The 21108-nt window shown below is 44.0% G+C and overlaps 1 protein-coding gene across 4 annotated transcripts in view; it reads left to right on the top strand.

Moving 5' to 3' along the window:
* The window catches only part of IRF2 (interferon regulatory factor 2), a 38219-nt gene extending 27777 nt beyond the window's left edge, over window positions 1–10442 (top strand). For all 4 annotated transcript variants that reach the window (XM_057370201.1, XM_057370199.1, XM_057370200.1 and 1 more), the window contains 4 exons: window positions 452–563; window positions 3399–3563; window positions 7707–7753; window positions 9104–10442. In XM_057370201.1, coding sequence (XP_057226184.1) covers window positions 452–563; window positions 3399–3563; window positions 7707–7753; window positions 9104–9415 — 636 coding nt within the window. In that variant the 3' untranslated portion in view covers window positions 9416–10442. The remainder of the gene's footprint in view (window positions 1–451; window positions 564–3398; window positions 3564–7706; window positions 7754–9103) is intronic.
* Window positions 10443–21108: the final 10666 nt, after the last annotated feature.

Raw genomic sequence — 21108 nt, 5'->3', positions numbered from 1 at the left:
TGCTGTAGAGAAAAAATTGAGGCTAGAATTTTGTAATTGCTGTAGAGTAACTAAGGCTTCCTTTCAGAGAGTGTAAAGACATAGAGCGTGCTTGGAAGGGACTGAGGATGAATATTAAATAGAATACTGTTTTAAAGCAGTGTTTCTTCCTTGTTTGCTTCAAACATAAATCTTCTGTAGTAAATAGTACATAGCCTTGCTCTCAGACGGCTCACTCTAAATTTGAAAATTTAAAATAGCTTTTGTTTCAAAGCACGAGATGTGGAAATTAAGTAGTCTTCTACGTCTCCTCAGAGAAACATTTCTTCTAAGACAGCGTCTTTCAGAAGGCAGGGGGTATATGGGAGGCAGAAGTGGTGGGATTTACTACYGTGTCAGAACAAAGATATGAACTGTCTCTGGGCTCATAAAATAAAGCAATCCTGACCCATCTGTATGATTTTCATTCTAGCAAGAGCCAGTTGAATCATCTTTTGGGATTAATGGGCTAAATGATGTCACTTCTGACTATTTCCTGTCCTCCAGTATAAAAAATGAAGTTGACAGTACAGTGAACTTTGTAGGTAAGTACTCCTATGTTTTTTTACACACTAAGCACACAGGTGACTTCAAAAACCCTTTTGGTCTGCCAGACTTATCTTTCCATCATCACTTTGCACTTCAGGGAATGCCATAGTTACAGTCAGGTAGACCCATTTTTCAGTAGCCTAGGTCATGCAAGATTGTGGTTGCAGGTTAGCCCCCACCACCTTGCAGAGACAGTGAGCAGTACTGTGGCTGTGTGGTGGTTCTYTTGAGATTAAAGCACTTATAGGCACTCTTAGTTGGCTTTTCCTGAGGTGGATTTATTCCACAGGATAGTCCTCAGCCATGAGGAGACTGTAGCCAATGTCATGCRGAAGTTAAACTGCAGTCAGATGGTAATTTACCATTGCTTAAAGCAGAGGTTTACATTTTATTTGGGAGTTCAAACCAGCAGGCAAAATGGAGAAACTTGGTTCTTTTTACTGACACCTCAGTAGCAGAGATAGTTCTTAACGTCACTGAGCTAACAAAAAGAATCATCGAAGACTGTATTTGGAATCCAGTACATTAGAAATTAGCTGTCACCTCAGCATGTGAATAATTGATCCTTGGTAGAATAATTGGACTGGGTTTTGACAGCTCTTTTTTGGATGAGGTTGTCATTGCAGCAAGAGCTCCTAGTAATATGATCCATGTACCATTTTGTCTAGAATTCGAATTTTAAATATGCAAATATGTTAGTATTCTGCTTGGAGAGATGGCAGAAATCATGTGCAGTGACTGTTTTTGATCCCATTTCTTAGGTCACAGGGCTTTGCATAGTCATTCCCCTGAAGTTCTTGTGTGGCTGAGGAGTTTGTGAGTAGTTTTGCTCTCTTTGTGGCAGTTCATTTAATCAGCTGTTGCTTTGTAAAAGTGTTAGAACATGCTTGTTGCTCCTATTATTRTGAGTTGAAGGAGTAGCTCCATAGTGCTATTAGTGCATCCTGTTCACTGACTGAGGTTTGGGTAGGGAGCTGTCATCCAGTGATTTTTAATTATTGAGATGTGAGGTGTGCTGCCTATCCAGACTGGAGAAAGGAGTGGTTATTTGGGATTGCAGAAAGGATTTGAATGTCAACAGAGAGGAAAAGGTAAATCAGAATTGTTCTGCAGAAAGGCAGGAAATCAGCTGGAGGGGATGAAAAACAAACAGCACCTGCAGTGCTTCTGACTTTACGTGCAGCTCATGGGAAACTGTGGCATATTGCCCAAGAGAGCAGCAGTTTTTGCTGTGCATTTTATCTCTCTGGGTGGGTAAGAATTTGTCAGGTATTGAGGAAAAAGATAAAGTAGTGCAGATGGCCTGCTCATACCCTGAGTAGGTTGTGCAATATTTATCTCTCCCACATAAAAATKAACTGTGTGTGCTTCTGCACCACTCTGACCACACTCAATAAAAAGCTGGTTGTTTCAGAACCAGGCAAGGTGAAATAAAGGGAAAACAAAATACCTGAAACATAATTGTAGTAATTGTAGTGATTAAACTTTAAAAAGTCTATCCAGTATGTATCTTTATGCTGGCATTGTTTCTTCAAATACACATCTAAATTTTGGAGATTTTCTGTTGGTTACCTGGCGCTTCACAAAGCAAAATAATATGTAGCTTTTCCCTGAGAAAAATACCTGTCRCTTTTCTTTTTCAAAAAACCCTGTCTAAAGATAGAATGCAGGAGTGGATTGTGTGTATAGACATGTGCATTCATGTTTGTCTTAATTCATGCAGGAATAGATGCCGTCTTTTGACTTTTTCAAATGTAGTAGTTAGTGTACTCAGGTTACTTAACAGAAGAATTGCAAGATCTATTGTATTTCATTGCCTATATGTTCTTCCCCTCATAGGTCAAGAAAAAAGATTGGTTGTTTGAACATTGTGAGAGCATTGTGTTTGTACAGAATTCATCCTTRCATACCTTTGGAAGCTCTATGTTCAGTGAAAGAGCATCTATAGTCTTTCTCTTGGATAACCATGTTTCAGGTTAGCCATCCTCTGAGATGGCTCCATTCTGTGCATTCTTCTGATCTAACTCATGGTTTTCAGTTCTGTGCTAGATTAATGCATTTGTCATGTGTTCATACTGGTGGGATTAAAGGAGGAGTTGTACAAGACAGAGAAAATACTCTCAAGCAGCTTCAGAGAAGTGAGATTCTGGCTTTCACCATACTTTTGCTTTGCTCAGTAACTTCTTGGTGCCTTGGTTYATCAACCTTTTTCGAAAGGTTGTTGTGTAGATCAACTATTGTCTGCAAAGCATTTCAGGATACCAGGAAAGCATCCATGGTTGCTTCACACTGTAGAAATAAGTAAAGCTCCCTTGATATTAAATTCCATGTKCTCTTTTGGTATTAAATATCATATGCCTGGCTGAATAGGAAACTCCTCTGTTAATAAGTAACCAAACTGTGTCTTTCTGTCATGGGGATTACAGGTACAACCTGTGGTGTTCTACATACCATCRATGGCCTTGCAAGGGTCAGTGAGAATAAGCATCTAATTGGAGCAGTAATTTTTTATAGATTCATGTCATGTGTATATCAGACTCCCACAGTGTTTTGCTTGACCCCATAGCCAGGTTTTTGCATGCCAGTTCTGGTCCTCTGTTGTGTAGTTTACATGAGAGCATTCAGAGGCCGTAGGATGTTGGCAGCTTGAGGATCCCTTGTCACAGATTTCCTTTAGAACTCACTCTGAAAGCAGGTGTTAGACATGGAAGAAAGTGCTGAGACTATTGAAGACTCAGTCAGATACCAAGYAGGCTCCAAGGACAGGCTCTTAGAGATTCAGCAGGGTCGAGATGTTATCAGTAATCAWTTTTTTTGTTTCTAACCCCAAGTTGTAGGACAGCCTCACCTTGATGGCAGCAGTGAAGAGCAGGTGATAGTTGCCAACCCTCCTGATGTTTGTCAGGTAGTTGAGGTGACAACAGAAAGTGATGAGCAGCCCCTGAGCATGAGCCAGCTGTACCCTCTACAGATTTCCCCTGTCTCGTCCTATGCAGGTAAGCATCTTAGCATTTTTTTACACTCCATTTTCTGGAAATGTTTGGAAGACATTGGGGGAAAGAGGGCTTTTCCAGGGTAGCTAACAAAAGGTTCGGAAATGCGTTATCATCTGCCTTCTGAATTGTTAATGAAACTAAAAAACGTAGTCCTCTGCTCATTTCACCTTGGGAAACAACTTGACATATCTGAGTTTGGAAATGTGAGCTGCAGACTTTAGCCTGTGAGTAATGGAAAAAGAACTTTTTTAGATATAATGCAGAGGTCYTTTAGAGGGGGATTTTCAGTGTAAATCCCGTGCCTTACTAAAGATTAAGGGTCTTTTTTGCTCTGTGTGTACTCAGTGTCTAGCACAGTGTGTAGTACTAAGGGCACTAATGGTACATACGCAGACAGGGAGTTGAGGGCCTGGGGGGGTGGATCTGTCCTGCTGCAGACTAGAACAGCCATGTAGTGACTGATAACAAGTAATCTTGCAAGCAGCAGATCTGTGGACATGTGGCTTCCAACGTCTGCCTCCCATCTGGATTCTCTGATACCTAAAAAAGGGATGAGATAACAGCCTTCCCCCTACTGCTGGTGGGGGTGGTAATGGTTTCTCTTTTCATCTGGCCCCTTAGTTTCACATAACTTTTAGGAAATTAAGCGTCTTTGGCACTCATTTATCCCTTATCTAAGTCTGACAGAGTGTTCAGAAGTTTTCAGGCMAGAACAGACACAAATGTACATGTGGATGTGTTATTATAGAGTCCTCACAATCATATAAGCCTAATTTCACAGGAAGCAGGACAAAGTGACATTTGAAAGTAGAAAAAGTTTCATATCCAGTCAGTCCTTTCTGTTTTAATATGGTCCGAATTTGCAAGCTTTAGGAGACTGGGTAGAAACATGAATGTCATCTTTTAAGGCAAACTGTGCATTTTATTATTTTACACATGGTTTTGCCTTTGATTTATCAGGCTGAAATTACTTCCAGACACATTTTTATAAAGTATGTATTTAGTAATTTTTGGTTTTAGGACTAATTGAATAGTATAGCTCTCTCAGATAATCTCCACTGTTGTCTCATGCATGTTGATAAATGATAGTGTTTCCTTAGTGTTTAGTCTGCAATGACCAAAGCATKTAGAAGACCTTAGTAAAGCATAAGGCAGGGGGTTGTGAGAGTGCTTAAATTTATTAGCAGCAGGGAGACAAGGACTTTTGAAATATTTATCCTCTTTACAAATATTTCTTGGAAAACTTTTCCATCTATGTGAACGTGACAATGATGCAATCTTTTGGCTTCAACTACAGGATATAAATTCTTGGAATGCAAACAGAAGTCACTGTCTTAGTCTGGAAATCATGGTGGCTTCTTGGACTGGAATGAAAGAGAGGAGTGGTCTGGCTACCACCTTGATATGAGCAAATCATGTCTTACCTGCCCTAAGTCATTACAACCAGCCTGCATAAGGAAAATGAAGGATGATTGAAGTACTTCTGCTACCCCCCTTATGTTGTCTTAATAACTTGGGGTCCTTCAGCTGTCCTAATTTATACCCAGACTTGCTAGCCCAGAACTCAGATAACAGAATTTCATGCCCACTGGCATGCTTTTGAGCTCATCTCAAGCCAGCTCTTAATGATCCTGGCTACTGTAGCTAGAGCCAATAAGAAATGGAGTGCTGCAAGTGGCGCAGGGCTGTAGACCTCCTGAGGTCCCTTCCAGCCTGAATTGTTCTATGAACCACTTTTCTTTTAATGCATGTATTTGTCCTTGAGGCCAGAACAAGGACACGTGTCAGTGTGTTAGAGCTCTGAAATTTCTAGGATGCTTTTGTGACTATTTCTGCTTTGTCTTGGTCCACACGGACCTTTACAGAACCACAGGAACCTTAGCCCTGTGCTTGTGCATTTGCTCTGTCAGGTGTTACTGGCTGAATGGCCGGAAAGAGTATGACCATAACACCTGTGCAGGAACAGTTAGTAGAGCTCTACTAAAACAACAACCAAAAAAAGTAGCCAGAGATTTCTGCTGTCCTACGTAAATCTGGTTTATTTCAAARCACTTCTGGTTGCTTTCTGAGATTACTCAGGCAAATGATGTGAGTCACCCTTGTGAGTTTTTTCATGCTTCCACTGATGTCTATGCAATCCGTTGTTTTTTAGTATGAAGGCTGTTGTCAACTGCCTGTTGTGTTTGACACTGATTCAAACGCTCTTCTTATTAGAAATAACCTCTCTAACATTACATGCCTGAGTGGCCAGCTTCCCTGACCTTGTTAACTATAGTGATATCTCTTGCTCAGTATTTTGTTATATATAAACACCAAGGATGGATTCCTTTTCAGCTGCATCACTCTGTTTTTGTTACGACATGTTTCTTCATGTCAAGGAATATCTGTTACTTGTCTCTGTGTAGATTCCTCCTATTGATTCTATCTTCAGGGCTGTTTCTTCTTTGCATGGTTTAATTTCTGCCTCTCCTCCCCCCAATATGAATTAATTAGCCAGCTTAGTCACATTGACACATCTGTCTGTGCCTGGGTCAGTGAATGGGAAGCCCTGCAATGTATTAACTTCACAGGGCATCACGGTTAGATTTAATGTTTTGGTCTGTTCCTCTGCTTACTGCACACTGCGGTGGAGACTCTGGCACAGGAGACGTGCTGGCTTTGGAAGATGTAGTCTGGAGTAACTGGGCTGAAGTATAAGGACTTTGGGTACAGTTTAGATCCTGAAAGAGTGATTCAGCCCATTGGTTTACAGCCCGCTGCCTAAACCTAATGCTTAGCCAAGCCTTGAGAGAATGGCAAGGTGCTRCCAGTCTCTCTAAAGATGTGCAGGGGCACGATCCGCAAGGCACGATCTGTGCACTCTTAGCACTTATGTCAGGTCCAGTGCACAGCATGAAGTTGTTCTCTGGATAGGTAGGTTTGCAAGGGCTGTGCAAAGCAGTTTGCATGGACTAAACTGCATAACATAGAGCTGAGAGTGAAAATTGGGGCTTCAAAGCTCTCTTGCCTGCTATGATAACTCATCACATCAATCCTTGAATTGTGTGATTTCTTGTGGATCTGTGCAGCCCTGCCCCAAGGATTGGAGTGCTAGTATCCCGATAGATGCCTAGCATTATCCTCCCAGGAAACAAGACACAGTGGTTCAAAACCCCACAAGCTAAAGGGAACCTGCAATCCAGGCATCCACTGGATTGGTCTGGCAACTGRTGGCTGTGCAGAGGGAAGCACCCATCGCTGCAGACTGAAAAGAGGGTTTTGTGCCCTGTCTCAGATGTATCTGCGGCACAGCAGTCTTAACAACCCGTGGGCCAGGAGCCTGACCCTCAGACAGAAGAAGACCTATCTTCAGACACATGTAGCTTGAAAATACAATAAAAATTCCTGGACTTCGGGTTCTTCTGCAAGGGAGGGATGCAGCTGCAGGAGGATGGGATGGCTGTCCCCAATGGAGCTGTGCCCCTTTATTTGTACTCTGGTTGAAGTGATGAGGATGAGGGACGCCATGTGCAGTGTGGGGGGTGATTGGGCTGGAGACTGTAGTATTGCCACTTGCTCAAGTTGTGGGTAAAGATTTGATAAATGGGCTGAAAACTGGTAACAAAAGCAAAACTATACCAACTGTACCAGAGTGTACCAACAGTAACGAAGCCCCAGAAGTGACAACAAGCCCTTGAGGGTCAGAGGCTGAGATAACAGYTCATGAAACAAAACCATATTTATCTCCTTTAGGGTGGAATTATTATAGATTTTGCAGGGAGATAAAAATAAAGACTTGGACAGAACTTTGTTCTTTGCAGGGCCTGGAGCAGCTGTAGAGTACAAGGGAGAGGGAGCATCCCCTGCTTGCTGGAGACTGCCCAGAAAGCAYAAATCTACTTCTTTCCTCTCGATTGCTGTCTTTTGCAGGATATAGTCATGTTAACTTTGATAACCATGTGTACTTACAACATTTGTTCAAGGCAGCTGTGCTGTCCAGTCCTGCTGTGGCAGGATCTCCATGCTTCTCAATTGTTTTCTGGCTGTTTCACTCGACTCTGTTTACTTCCACTTGTTGGTAATACGTCAGGCCWCTTGAACTGGAGTTTTTTACTCTAGATAGAATAACGTGAGTTTAATTTTTGTTTCTGTTTTGTTTGACAGAAAGTGAAACAACTGACAGCGTTCCAAGTGATGAAGAAAACGCAGAGGTAAGTGCTTTCTGTTTTTTTAGCAGTTTGGAGTAAAGTCTCAGGGTCCATGTCCAGACATGTTTATTCCCTTCTCCATTTGCAACTCTGTCTATCAGTGGAATATTCATTTTGATAATAGCTGGAGAAGAAAAGCAGACCAAGAGGGTTCAAGGGAGGCGGACATTTGGATGATTGTGACAGAATTAATATCTCTATAAATTCATTTCTCCTCATCTGTCCAAACAACAAGATTAATTTGCGTAATAAGATGTTCTGCAGAGCCATCAACAGTGCCAACTAGTTTGTTAATATTGCATTGACATTGCTGGGTAGTGAGTATTTTATCTTGGTTGAAAGCATGCTCMCTTTGTTTTCCTTAAATGGCACCTGAACTCATATAACTGAAGGAAATGCTTACACATATGATTGAAATGAAGCTTGAATGTTTGAGGTATGTGGGGCAGAAAGCTTTTCTGCCCAGTCTGTTGGGTGTTGCTGGGTGGAAGGAATCCATGGGGAAAATTACCTGAGCTGCACATATACAAAAACACCACTTGCCTTTTATTTTGGGGCTGTCATCAAGCAACCAGACATACTGATGTCCATGAGTACTTAGAGGCCAAAGGAAGCTCACTGAGGGCTCTTGGATGCCCTTTACTCCAGCTGCATTTTTGTGTAAGGCCTTTGGCCTGCTGCTGTATCCGCCACCAAATGCTCTCTGAATCCTCCTTCTYAGAAGACCATCAGCTGTGTATCTGTATAATGACACAGCCTGGTCTCTTGTGCTTTGGCTGAAGCGGAACACATATGTAGACTGCCAGTAGTGACTCCACAGATCTCATTTGACAGAMCATGCCATTGCAGCATCTGTGGTGGGGAAAAAACTGGATGCTTATCTTGGTGAACTTTTTCCCTATGATGAGAGATGCACCGTCAACTGACAGTGGTTTCCCAGCAGCCTCGCCTACATTGCTAGTTTGGGTAGTGTTGGGTCTCTGTGCTGGCCTCTTGGCAGGAATATGCTCTCTCTGGTAACAGAGACAGACATTACCATTTGGAGTTCTAAATGTCTGCATCCATTTTTGTCTCTGGCATACTGGGAATAAGGCCTTTATTTTCCATTCAGAAGATCAAGTAAAAACTCTCGAGTGCTGGAAAGCCAACAAGAYTTAAGCACATGACTTCAGAAAAGTAGAAATGGCTGAGAGCAAAGACATTCTAAGCCAGTAGCTAGAGGCTCAGGCTCTTAGAGACGGGGGTAATTCCTGTGCGATTTGTGGATATTTTTATCTTCACCTTGCTGTTTTGAAGTACTTCACAAAAGTTGCGTKCGCTCATACAGTCTTCTCTTTCTTCCCCCATTTCTAGGGACGACTTCACTGGCAGAAGAAAAACATTGAAGGCAAACAGTATCTCAGCAATCTAGGAATGAGGAACACTTCTCATATGCTTCCCAGCATGGCAACTTTTGTAGCCAACAAGCCTGACCTCCAAGTCACCGTCAAAGAAGAAAGCTGCCCACTGCCTTACAATAGCTCCTGGCCTCCTTTCCCAGACATCCCTCTGCCACAAGTAGTGTCCACAGCCTCCACAAGCAGCAGCCAGCCAGACCGCGAGACACGGGCCAGCGTCATCAAGAAAACATCAGACATCACCCAGTCGAGAGTCAAGAGCTGCTAAGCCTTTGACAGTGTGGTTTTTTAGCTTTGTTTTGTTTGGTTTTGTATTTTACATTTCTCTAAGAGAGGTTCATCCCTTGACGCACACAAGACAAATCCTAAGGTAAGGCCTTGGCAATATAAAACATTGCTGTGTCCAACTCCAGTGCCGGAGTGTTTTTAACTCAGGACTCCAGCCATCAGTATGTACACCTGAACCCAGATTTCCAAGGTTGCTGCATAGGAAAACAACCCAAGAACTTTGGCCCACTCAAAGGTTCCARTGTTTCATAAGAGGACCAACCAACCACAAGGGAAGTGGTGCTGCTGCGCTTCTTGCTGTCAAGGCTGTGATGGAACTGAAAGCCTCAGAATGGGAGAGAAAATGTGAACTAGCTGGAATATTTTTAAATAAAGAAAAATCTATTGTGAATATTGTACATAGTGCAGTACTAGCAAAGTTGCAGTCTGCTTCTGCACCTTATTAAGAAAGCACTTACAAAAGGCCTTTTATTACCTTGCTCTACTTAATGGCACATTGAAGGTCCCTCTCCACCTGTATTCTTTTCCAAGGCCATTCTTGCTAAAGTGTCTTTAAAGAATAGAGGAAAGGAAAGGAAGTTAAAACTTTCCATGTGGATTTMATATGTTCTGAGACTGCTTTCATCATGTTTGTTTCTAATCTGCTATGCTTGAATGCCGCGTGGTACAATAGAAAAAAAAGAAACTTATTACAGAGATATTATGCAAATTCCCAGATTTAAAAAAGAAGAAAAATACTCTAATTCTAACCAGAGCAAGTTTTTTTATTTTTTATACAGGGGAATATTTTATTCAAAGTAAAATTCTAAAGTGAATATAATTTTTTTTAATCTTTTCTACAGCAAAATTTATAATTTTAAGATTCAGTCCTTGGTTATCAGCAGTTATGACATCCTTGTGGCACATTTTTTTTTTAATTTTGTAAAGGTGAAATAGCTTTTATGAGCTCATGTAGCAATCAGATTATCCTGTGGATTGATAATAAATATGGTATATAGTTAAATTTTTAATAATCCTCTTGTTTGTCTCTCATTTTTAATCTTTCAGAAGCCCCAGATGGCATGGGTTTGATAGGTCAATGTGACCTCTCAGGTTGTGCAATTAGTGAGCTGCCTTTACAATTTCTGGAGCACCATCTCACAGGATGGGAAGTAGTGCTTGAAGCAGCTCAAGGTGGAAAGAGCAACTAGAACTGAAAGGGGACTTAAGGGGACTTACCCAAGTTTGGCCTCAAATGTCGAGGTTGGGAGTTGTGGCATCTTTTCAGCTGTTTTTCCATGGCTGGGCTTTGAACAAGTCACCTCATAGAAGGCATCTTGTCAAAGTCAATCCCCYACCCAATGCAAGCTCAGCTGTACTTCCCCCATTCCTCATAGATCTCCGTGGCTTGCTCGCAGTTTTCTTGTCTGGAAAAATCTCTTTTTGCAGTTTCAGCCAATAGCTTCTTATTAACGGAATGAATCAGAAATCAAGTAAGCATTGTCCAGGGCTTTCAACATTAGTACGTGATGGCAATTTCTGATTCCTGGAAACCTGCAGAGTATCTAAGTAAGGGTGTGCAAGTAAGACTGGCACGGTTGTGGTGGTGGCGGACTGTGTCCATTGCAAAGCGCTGGGACTTTGTGCTGGCCCTGGCCTAGGCAGAAGTGGAGAGCACTCACCCTCTTGCAGTTTTTTAAGCTGTTGGATGTGACACAGATTGGTTCAGGTATGTAAAATATGTGGACACCAAGTACCCTTCCTATGTGATTACCATTCTACCAGCCTGACGGATGGGTGAGCTGAGGAGTGTATATTGGGTTGATGAGCAATAACATTCACAAAAATGTAAATGCAAATGTCTTCCTGTCACAGGGAGACACTAGCTGGCTATTGAAAAGGGAAAGTAAACAGAAGGATTTTGCTGTGTTCTTAACCAAACCTTAACCTTAATCCTACAGTTCCAAGTTTCATTACAGGTCTGTGTGAAACTTGCAATTTTGTCACCCACTGCACAGTGGCCTGGGAAGAYAAGGTTAGAGCTTTGGTTAGGATTGGGAGGAAGAGGAACGCCCAAGCAGTATTTGGAGTGGGACTAAAATCTTGTAAGGGTTGAAATTATGTATGTAAACTTCCTAGTTTCTGTCCTTTTCATTTGGTTGTGCATTTACCTTTCCAGTGACTCAAATGCTGGGGCTGAGGCTGAGCCTAGAGCAAAAGTCAGGGCTGAGGGAAAGAGAAAGCTCAGTTTTGTGGAGCTGGACAGCATCATGCAATGTAAACTGRGTGCTGGCACTCATGTCCTGAGGATTATTTAGTCTGCAGACTGCAAGAGTCTCTTGGCCCTGGCCTGGTTTAGCTGTGGGGGTTTAGGCCAAAGGGAGGCCCAGAGTTAGGGTTGTGTGGGGGCTCTAAAGCATCTTCAGAAGTAAACAGAGCTGACTCCAGACTTCTGCTTTCCTRGAGGCAGGGCTGCTGTTTCCCTCTACGATGGCTCGGTCTGTCCTTGACGTTCAGATGGGTGATGTGAGCTGTGGGCCCATCTCTGCAGGCCTCCAGGCAAGCAGCCATGTCCTGTGCATTATGCACTGTGAGGRGCAGTGGGCTTTCCTCCTTCCTAGCAGCACTTTGAGCTCCCTGCCCCTCGCCCATGGTGCTGAGGGAGCATCTCAGAGTCCTTTGCCATCCTGCAAAGCCTCTCAATGTCTGACCTTGAACAAGCACTCCCTGACCTCAGTCCTGTATGTCCACCTGAGCRGGAACACATTTACTCTTTGTGATGGAACATTTTGAATTTCTCAGTTTCCAAGGCTCACTCTGGGACCTACATGGAGCCTGACCTCCAACAGGGCTGCCAGAGCAGCGTGAGGGCTGAGCTGCCTTTTCTGTGCATCCTGCTGGACCTGCCTTCAGCAGGTCACTGGGGTGAGAAGATGGTTGCTCAAGGGCTGCCCAAGCTATACAAATGCAAAGTAAACAAAGTAAGTTCCCACGTTCTAGGAGAAGGATTTGCTGCTCTTAGCACCATGTATCTGAAGCTTAGGAGTAGGCAGTAGGGAAGGGCAGGCATCTCCAGCTTAATGCAGGAGTTAAGCTTTACGTAGCTGAAGAAAGTTACGCAGTCACGTCTGGCCTCTGGTCATTCCATGCTAGAGTCGACCCCAGCATGCAGATGGCCAGGCAACTTGGCTTGCTCTCCCCTTGATCCCGTCAGGAGGGCAGCTGAGATGCAAAAGCACTGACCCCCACCCTGCTCCAGTAGCTGAGTAACAGTTCCCCACTGGGAACTGTGTATACTTTTTAAATTCCCCTCTTCCCAGGGCTTATATGTTTGAAGCTTTTCTATGAAGTATCCAAGCATGGGAGTTACAGTATGTATCCATAACACTGATCCATGAAAGAGAGTATACACCTAGCAATGTGTTGTTCAGACCAAATGCACTGTGGGCTGATGTAATGCAACAGAGGATTTCTTTGGGCTGGGACATCAGTTGTTCATTCTGAAATCTGGGGTTCAATTGTGTTTGTTACCTGGTGTTTGCAAAACTGCAAAATCATACAAAACGTCCAGTCTTTAATAGCACAGCTTCCAGTTGGGTTCTGAAACACTGGGAGCCCAGTGCCTGCCCAATAGCACTACAGGCAATACCAAGTTAATGTCATCATGCAATTCTGGGATATGCTCAGCTGCCAAGCCTGCAGGAATCTCCCTGATGGGAGGCTGGGAGGGAGGTAAGGGCCAGACTCTCTCTGTGCAGCAGCCACACAGCTTGTGGCCAAGGCACTGGCCCTGAACTGGCAGTTCAATCAGACTCCTCTGGGGAGCTCAGCTAGGAAGGACTAGCCTGAGAAGGTCTCAGGCAAAGTCTGACATCTTCAAAGGTAGGAAAAAGTCATCAGGGGAGTAGCAGAACTAGAGAAATTAGATTTGCTTGGGATCTGAGCTGTGTTCAGAGGTTCTTCTTGGGGTGGGAGTATTCCTGAAGCTGCACTGTTTAAGTTAGGGCATTTGCACAGCCTCCCTCTTTCCCACCACCCAGTCCCCTTATGAACTTTTTAATGAAGGGTTACTGCACATAGCAGCCTCTTCCTCAGCGAGGCCCTAGTGAGACTTGTCTTTTCTATCCAGGCATTTGTTTTCTCAAACAAATTCTTAGGAACTTTTAATTAGTAGGACATGGCTAGTTGTAGAACAATTTGGGTCAGGCAGAGAGTGGCACAGGCTGATGGTGTCCAGCGTGATGATGTCTCATTAATCTTGCTAAATCAGAGGTAGAGCTGAGTTTACCCATGTTATCAGCTGGGTATCTGGCTGCATGAGGCACTCTGCAACCACAGAGAGCTGGTTTGAAGTTTGAGAAGAAAGCAAGGAATGGCAGTATTTAGCAAAAAGGAAATCTTAGCACAGGCTCCTCCTGTCTTTGCAGATTTACTGAAGTGGAATCATTCCCCTCTTACTGTGGATGCCTTTGCCCTTGGCTATCACCAGTATCCACCACCTGAGTTTGTGACACTTTTCAAAATCACCTGAAGTTAGCCTACCCTCACTTGGAGAAGGAACTGAAGTATAAATATTTACCTACCACATGAGGAAAAAAGAGGTCAAGTACAGGGTCTCRAAGATTTAAGATGCAAGTCTGACACAAGCTGTGAGTTCAGTTTTACATGCTCTTCTGCTCCCATCCCATACATACCTAGTTTACTGAGTAGTTGGTGCCTCAAGGTAAGTGATATTTCCATAGAATGAATACATATACCCGTGTGCAGGAGATGAATTTATGGAGAAAGCAGTTAAGGGAAACTGGAATGGATCCATTCCCTTGCCCAGGAAAGCTAAAGACCAGACATGTCCATTTTTTTTGCTGGAGAGTTTATGAATGATTGTAATTTATTTTCTTGATTTGGAAGGGGCCAAGACTACCACTGAAGGATTCCTGTGAAGGTAGGATCACCTTTTCCATAACTCAACTGAAGTAATGGGAAAAATGAGGGAGATCACGAAAAAAATGAACTAATGTTTCCAAGTATAAATTTATCCAGGTGTGCTTATGAGTCACATAATGTTACAACCGAGGTTCCTTCTGGACATCCTCCCGGAGCTTGGCAATATCCTCATACACAAAGATATTCAAATCCCATTCCAAATGACACGAGGTGGGTCAGCTCAAAATTCCCTGGGATAAGCCCTTGCTCTTCTATTTCCCAGCAGGTAGGCATGGCCTCAGTTCCTGTTTCCATGTCACCACCTGGACGCCCCACTCCCTCCCCTGCCTGCACACATCAGCATTCAGGCAGGCAACCTAATGCACTCCTTTGTTGGGAGCTCCAGGAAGGCAGTGGCTGTGTATAACCTGAATGTCTCTTTGCCACAGGACTGCAAAATGCATTCACTCTGCATTGGAATAAATGGGAGAAAAATATGTAGGAAGTATGAAAATTGTCTGTACCCAGTGCATGCTTTGGCTTTCCTCAGGGCTCCTTGGAGTGAAAAGGTTTCCTAAAGGATTTCTGCCTGGGCCAGAAAAAGCAGCTGGATCTTTAAATCCTTCCAAATCTCATGCAAGATGCATCTCTTTCTCTCTTCTTTTTCCACACAGCAGCACCCCCACCCCAGCACTTGCAACTTGTACCCAAATTGTGAACAGGTACTGCTACATATCCTTCATTCCAGTCTCTTCCTCCCTGTCACTAGCCTAGGTCAGACACATGGTAGGGGAGCCAGGAGGTGGCCATGGTGTGATGGTGGCTTTGGAAGGATATGGACTAGGGCCAGGGGCTGGGACACCTATCTCACATCCTTAGATACCCCAGGGAAACACTCCCTGCCCATACACCTTCTGGCATCGTCCCACTTGGTAGTGCAGGYGACAGGCCAGGTTAGTTTCATCCCTGCTGCCTTAGGTTGGCTGTTTTTGAAGTCTGTCTGTTAATTACTTTTGCTGATTGGATTTATTGGAGGGAGCTAGTGATGGGGATTGCTGGCACATGTGTGGGTGTTTCTTAAGCTGGAGAGGCTGCACTCTCTCCTACCTGGTGCTACAGCAGAACAAATGCTCGATGAGCTTTCTGGTGAGTCCTTCAAGGGGGATTTCCACCCCTGCAGTAACAGCAGCAGGTGCATGATGTTTCTGTCAACAATAATGAAAATAGTACTGGGGATGAAGGAAACCGGAGGGACCACAGATGGTGCTTAGTCCAGGACCCCAGGCTTTCTGAGGAGGCAAAGGCAGTTACACTAAGGCTTGGGTTGCACGAAATACAGCTGTGGTACTTTACAGCTCTTCAAAAGGGCTGTTCTCTGTGTGTGGCAGCTTTAAATAACTCAGCAAAGGCATAGGAAGCTCTATCCAAGTTTGGCGTATTACTTTTTGATGAGCAGCRGATGATAGGTATCTCCTTTGGGCTAGTTCTGCTCTCAATTACACATCCATGGTCTAAATAATTCAGCAGCAGCTAAAAGGTGTGCTGGCAATTTTCTTGCTGCAGCAACTCCAAGCCTAGCCTCCTCACTGAATTTGTGTTCACAGCTAGTTTTGGACTGGTGTCAGAAGGTGAAATGTCAATGGAAATAGCTCCTTGCTTTATAAAGACTAATATTGGCGTAGAGATAGTGGAGAGGAGTCTAAGTCATTGTTTTTATTTTAATTTTGTAAGGGTCCCTCTCTCAGACTCCTGTGCTGTAGCTCTTTTCTGAGGACAGAAAGAACATTCATTAGARCACTTGATATTGCCTGCTATGGTACTGCTTTCTGCTTATTTGATGTACGGTTCTTCAGCTGATTTACACACCTCATCCGGCTCTTTAAATTTAGTGCCTTTGTATATATTTCTCCAGACTATTTCTTTAAGGTGTCCAAACCCAGGCAGAATGATGGGGATTTGCCAGGGTGCTGCACTGTTAACCCCTCGATTTCTGCCCTGAAACATGGGGCAAAAGCAGGAAGCTGGGCAGGTGCTATGAGCCCGTTTAGAGATGTTATCTCTCTCAGCCAATGTTGTCAAGTTTCAGTTTTCGGTAGTATTTTTACTCTCAGGCAATTTTTTTTTCTTCTTTTTTTTTTTATTTTTTTTAAYGACTTGAAAAAAAACTGCCACAAAAGTCACATTTGTAACATTTGAAAGGCCATTTTTTTGTTCCTGTCACAYATGACAAGGCACAGGTCTGTCAGTTCCAGCAGCTGGGATACTTTTCTGAACATGGTTCTCTCAAGAGCAAGAAAATACAGATATATAAATAGGAGTGTGCGTTTATTTCTGGTACAAGCTCTCGAGAGCTGATGGCTGTTAAAGTGTGTTTTAGTGCCTCTGGAGGGGTCAGTCTCAGTGCCCGGGCATGCTGTACCAAGCTTCCAGGTGGTCACAGCATTCCTATGCACATTCAGCCCCCTGAGTGTCTGCAGGATGGCTGCAGCCCAACCTAACTCCTCCCTCCTTCATTTTTGTTTTCCATTTGGCTTCCCTCACAGCTTTGGTTTCTTTAGCTGTGTTTTAACCACTTCACATGTGCACTGTGTGACTCCTGCAGCCAGAGTCTGCTTCATACCCCTTTCAGTCTGGTCCTCCTTTATCCCTCTTCCCTGGCTGCCTTCCTGCCCTCTTCCCCCATTGATTTGTAGGGCCCTGCCAACCCCCATCACCCCACCTTCCGATTTTCTCCAGCTGTATGACTAGGTCCTTTCATCCTCTCATAAGTAGCTTCCAGCAGTGCTCTGGGCATCTGTCGGAGATACTTCAGTGCTGTACCAGTCTTGGGRTAGTGTGCTGGTTTTGGCTGGGGACAAAGTCTTGGACTAAATTAACTTCRTGGACATTTTGTGGACACTTTATGGACRTGCTACAGACATTTTACCGGGATGGTCCTAGGGGAATGATATATGTGTATTTTATCAAAGGATATGAAGGAGGTGGTGGTTAATCAGGATATATTGGATAGTGTGGGACATAAGCATTACATAAATGACTTGGGATAAGGAGTRGAGAATGTGCTGGTTTCGTCTGGGGTGCAGTTGATTTTCTTCGTAGTAGTAGGAGGAGGCTATGTTTTGAATTMGAACCAGAATTGCCCATTTTTCCACCTAAGCCTGTTTGCCTCCAGTGGACAGCCATGTGATGGAAGAGAATGAACCTATTGATGCAGGTTACAAAAAAACACGGCATGGGGCAGCCCTGAGTCAGMACTGTGGGGCTTTCCCCTGCCCCAAAACACTGCCTTGCTCCTCCCAATGCACTGCATGGAGCATGACTTGGAGGGCTGAGCACCCACCACCTGTGCCTTTGGGGGTGCTGCACCTTCCTGTGGGCTGCTGGGTACCCGACTTGCACAGCCATATCCCTCCCTGCTGGCACAAGGGCAGAGGATCCTGCAGACCACGCCATTCAAAATGTCCTTCCCTAAAAGCMGTCTCCTTGAAGGTTTCTGCTGTCTGGGCACATGCGGTGTGAGTCATCCTTGTATTTGCAATTTAAGCAGCTTCCTTTTGCATTTGCCATACTTTGCTGGAGAAAATGAGGTAATTCCTGTTTTGCTGGAAGGCCTTACAGTGCCACGGCTCAGTGCATTTTGGGAGAATATTGTGACTCCACTGACTGCTATTTGGAGACACAAGTTTGCTGGTATCACAGAGAGACTTTATGAGCATTTGATGTTTATTRGTAGAGGAAAATTTAAAGGGGAAATGTAAATGATGAGCTTGAGCAAAGCTGATACAAGACCTCTTCATGAGCATTTCAAAGGGTTCTTCTAAAAGGAATTATATAAAATTAATTATCTAGAATAATAGAACATCCTGAGTTGGAAGGGACCCWCCACGATCATCAAAACCCAGCTCATTGCCCTGCACAGGACAGCCCCAAGAGCCACACCAATGTGAGAGCATTGTTCAAACSCTCTTGAACTCTCTCAGGCTGGTGCTGTGATCACTTCCCTGGGAAGCCTGTTCCTGTGCTCAACCACCCTCTGGGTAAAAACCTTTTCCAGATATCTAAAGCAAACTTCCCTTGAAGTTTTGACACAGCTTTGTGTCACACCCTTTGGTCCTGTCACTGTTCACCAGAGAGAAGAGATCAGTGCCTCATTCTGCTTCCCCTCACAAAGAAGTTGTAGACCACGATGAGATCTCCTCTCAGCCTCCTCTAATGCAGGCTAATCAAACCAAGTGACCTCAACCACTCCTCACATGGCTTCCTTTCAAGGCCTTTCCACTCATAATGAATAGTTCTAAAATTAATTGTGTGTAGATGTGGCATTTAGGGACATGGTTTAGTGGTGGACTTGGTAGTACTAGGTTATGGTTGGAACTGGTGATCTAGGAGTAAATGATTCTATGACTAAAATGTAAGAGCAAACTTCATRAAAGAAAAAAAAACCTGACATATAATTTTAGGATCACTTACCTACAGATCAACAACCCATTCTGCCATGCCGAGCCCCTCAGCTGTTTTGTGCCTGTGCTTGGTTGAGTATATACTTCCTTGGGGAATGGGATAAACCCAGACATCCCAGCCAGCTCCTGCCACAGCTGAGGAGTGTCCACGTGGTGCTGCCTGCTGGCATAGCAACTGATGAATGAGAGCTGGGTAGCTCAGGACACTGTAACAGCACAGCTTCCTTCACACTGCCAAGTGGCCACCTCTGCTGAAGTTATCCTCGCATGAGCCTGTTCATTTTATGGTTTTACTTTCAGCTTCCAGACAGGATAGAAGAGAAGCAAAACCAGAGCAGCACGATAGATAGTAGGGAATTACATTTATAGCAAGTCCACATTTATTCATGGAAATCTGGTTAACTGGGTTCTAAACAGTTTTACTCAAATCTCTTAAGTTTCCTTCTGAATAAGGTCTTTAAAAGCAGACAGACGATACTAAATCAAGTTCACTAYAGGCTTAGCTGCAGGAATGAGTTATCCCATCCCACTGATCCACTCTGACTGTCTGCAGCAAATGCTAATTTGAGGTAACATAGCCTTGATGAAGGGAAAAAGGGGATTAGCTAGAGGAACATCCATCCCAGTGACTCAGACTGATGCGATTTTTATTTAGGTGTTTTAATTAACCAAACACCATCTTCTTGCATAAGAAGATTTTCTCTGCTCTGTGGGACTGAGAGCATTCAGGTGCAGGACTGGTATTCGTGGCCACTTTATTAGAATTTCTACCCCTCTCACTCTGTGCACATAATCACCACAGTCCTGCCAACAAGCTAAAACAATGTCCCAGCTGGGTCACTTCAGGTGAAGCCAACAGGATGCACACTGGCTTCCCTTTCCTTGGCAGCAGCACRAACAGCTCCAGCGGCACGCCAGGAGCTGGTGCCTGTGACCAGTTGCATGCTGTCTGGCAGTAGCTGGCACCCTCTAGACAAAGAGGTGCTTTTTTATTTTCCTGTGCTAAATAACACACAATTCCAAGCCACTCAATTGCTTACAAAGGAAAGCCTGGTCTCAGCAGGCATGAAGCTGCCTGGGTAATTTTGGGTATCCTTTGGATGTTTTTTTCATGTGCTGACTTGCAGTAAGTTGTGACAAAGACAGGCTTCAGCTTTAAAGAGCAGTGTGAGGAAAAGCAAGCTGCCTGCCCCAAGCCAGCTGTCCCCAGTGGAAGAGGTGAAGGCCATCAGGTATGGCCATCAGGTTGTCAGGTACAGCTTCAAAGCCCCAAAATGGACCTGAACCCTGCTGGAGACTAAGGATGGAGGAAAGTTTGCTTGAGGGTTTCTAGAGTAGTGCTGTCATGGGGTGTGGGGGAAGAATATCCTGCCCAGCTCCTCTACTGCKTTTTCCAATGGCCTTTTTTGGTCTGGAGACAAGAATATGGTTTGTCCCCTAGAGCTACAACAGCTGTCACTGGTATATCCTTTAATATGTGCTAAGTAACCCCTCAAGTTCCTAGTGAGGACACAGACAGCAATGATATCCCCCAGGATATCCCCACAACAGCCCAGATGATGTTCCTGGGGTACCTCTGCATCAGGGACATGGGGCCCAAATGGCCTTACCCTGATATGCAGAGGGCTCAGCCTGTGGGAACTGCTCTAACTCACAAACCAATTGCATTTTTCCTGGACACCTCTCTCTGCAGCAAACCAGTTGGGTTCAGCCAAAGCCCAGGTCACTCTTCTGAATGCTGTGTCAGTTTGAGAAGAGTGGAGACCCTCTTTCTTGAAAGAATAAATCATGCTCTTGAGTAAAATTTTGTGCCAAATTTATGCTACTTTATTTGATAAATTTTTTTTGCGATAGTTGAGGCCAATTCTGGATGTTTGGCAGAGGCCAAAGTGATGAAGACCTCACTCTTAGTAGTGTCCATGGCCCTCAGCTTGGTTTGAAGATCTTTTACATGCTTTTAATTATAGCAGCAACACCTTTCATAAAGTTCAGAGTCCCTCATTCAGTCAGTAATGTCCTTCAGCTGAAAATCTGCACACCTTCTTACACATCCAGAAAATGCCAGCAGCTGCTTTAACCACAGTGCTGCCCTGGAAACTCACATTCCATTTTTTCCCCAATGGAAACCCCACACCATCTATCATCTCTGCTTTCCATGTTCCAGGGCAGAGCCTGCCCACCTTGTTCTCAAGCTGCCTGCCTTCATGCTTACAAATAAAACAGTATAAATACTTTAGAAACTTAAAAAAAAATCAAATATTATTCCTCTTTGACCCCATTTCTATTTGAAATCCTGCCAAACTGGGTGCTT

The sequence above is a fragment of the Malurus melanocephalus genome, unplaced genomic scaffold (genome assembly GCF_030028575.1).
Source record: "Malurus melanocephalus ecotype Western Australia unplaced genomic scaffold, MMel_1.1 scaffold_121, whole genome shotgun sequence".
Lineage (NCBI taxonomy): Eukaryota > Metazoa > Chordata > Aves > Passeriformes > Maluridae > Malurus > Malurus melanocephalus.
The sequence above is the reverse complement of the archived record's forward strand: the minus strand, read 5'-3'. Positions and strand labels throughout refer to the sequence as shown.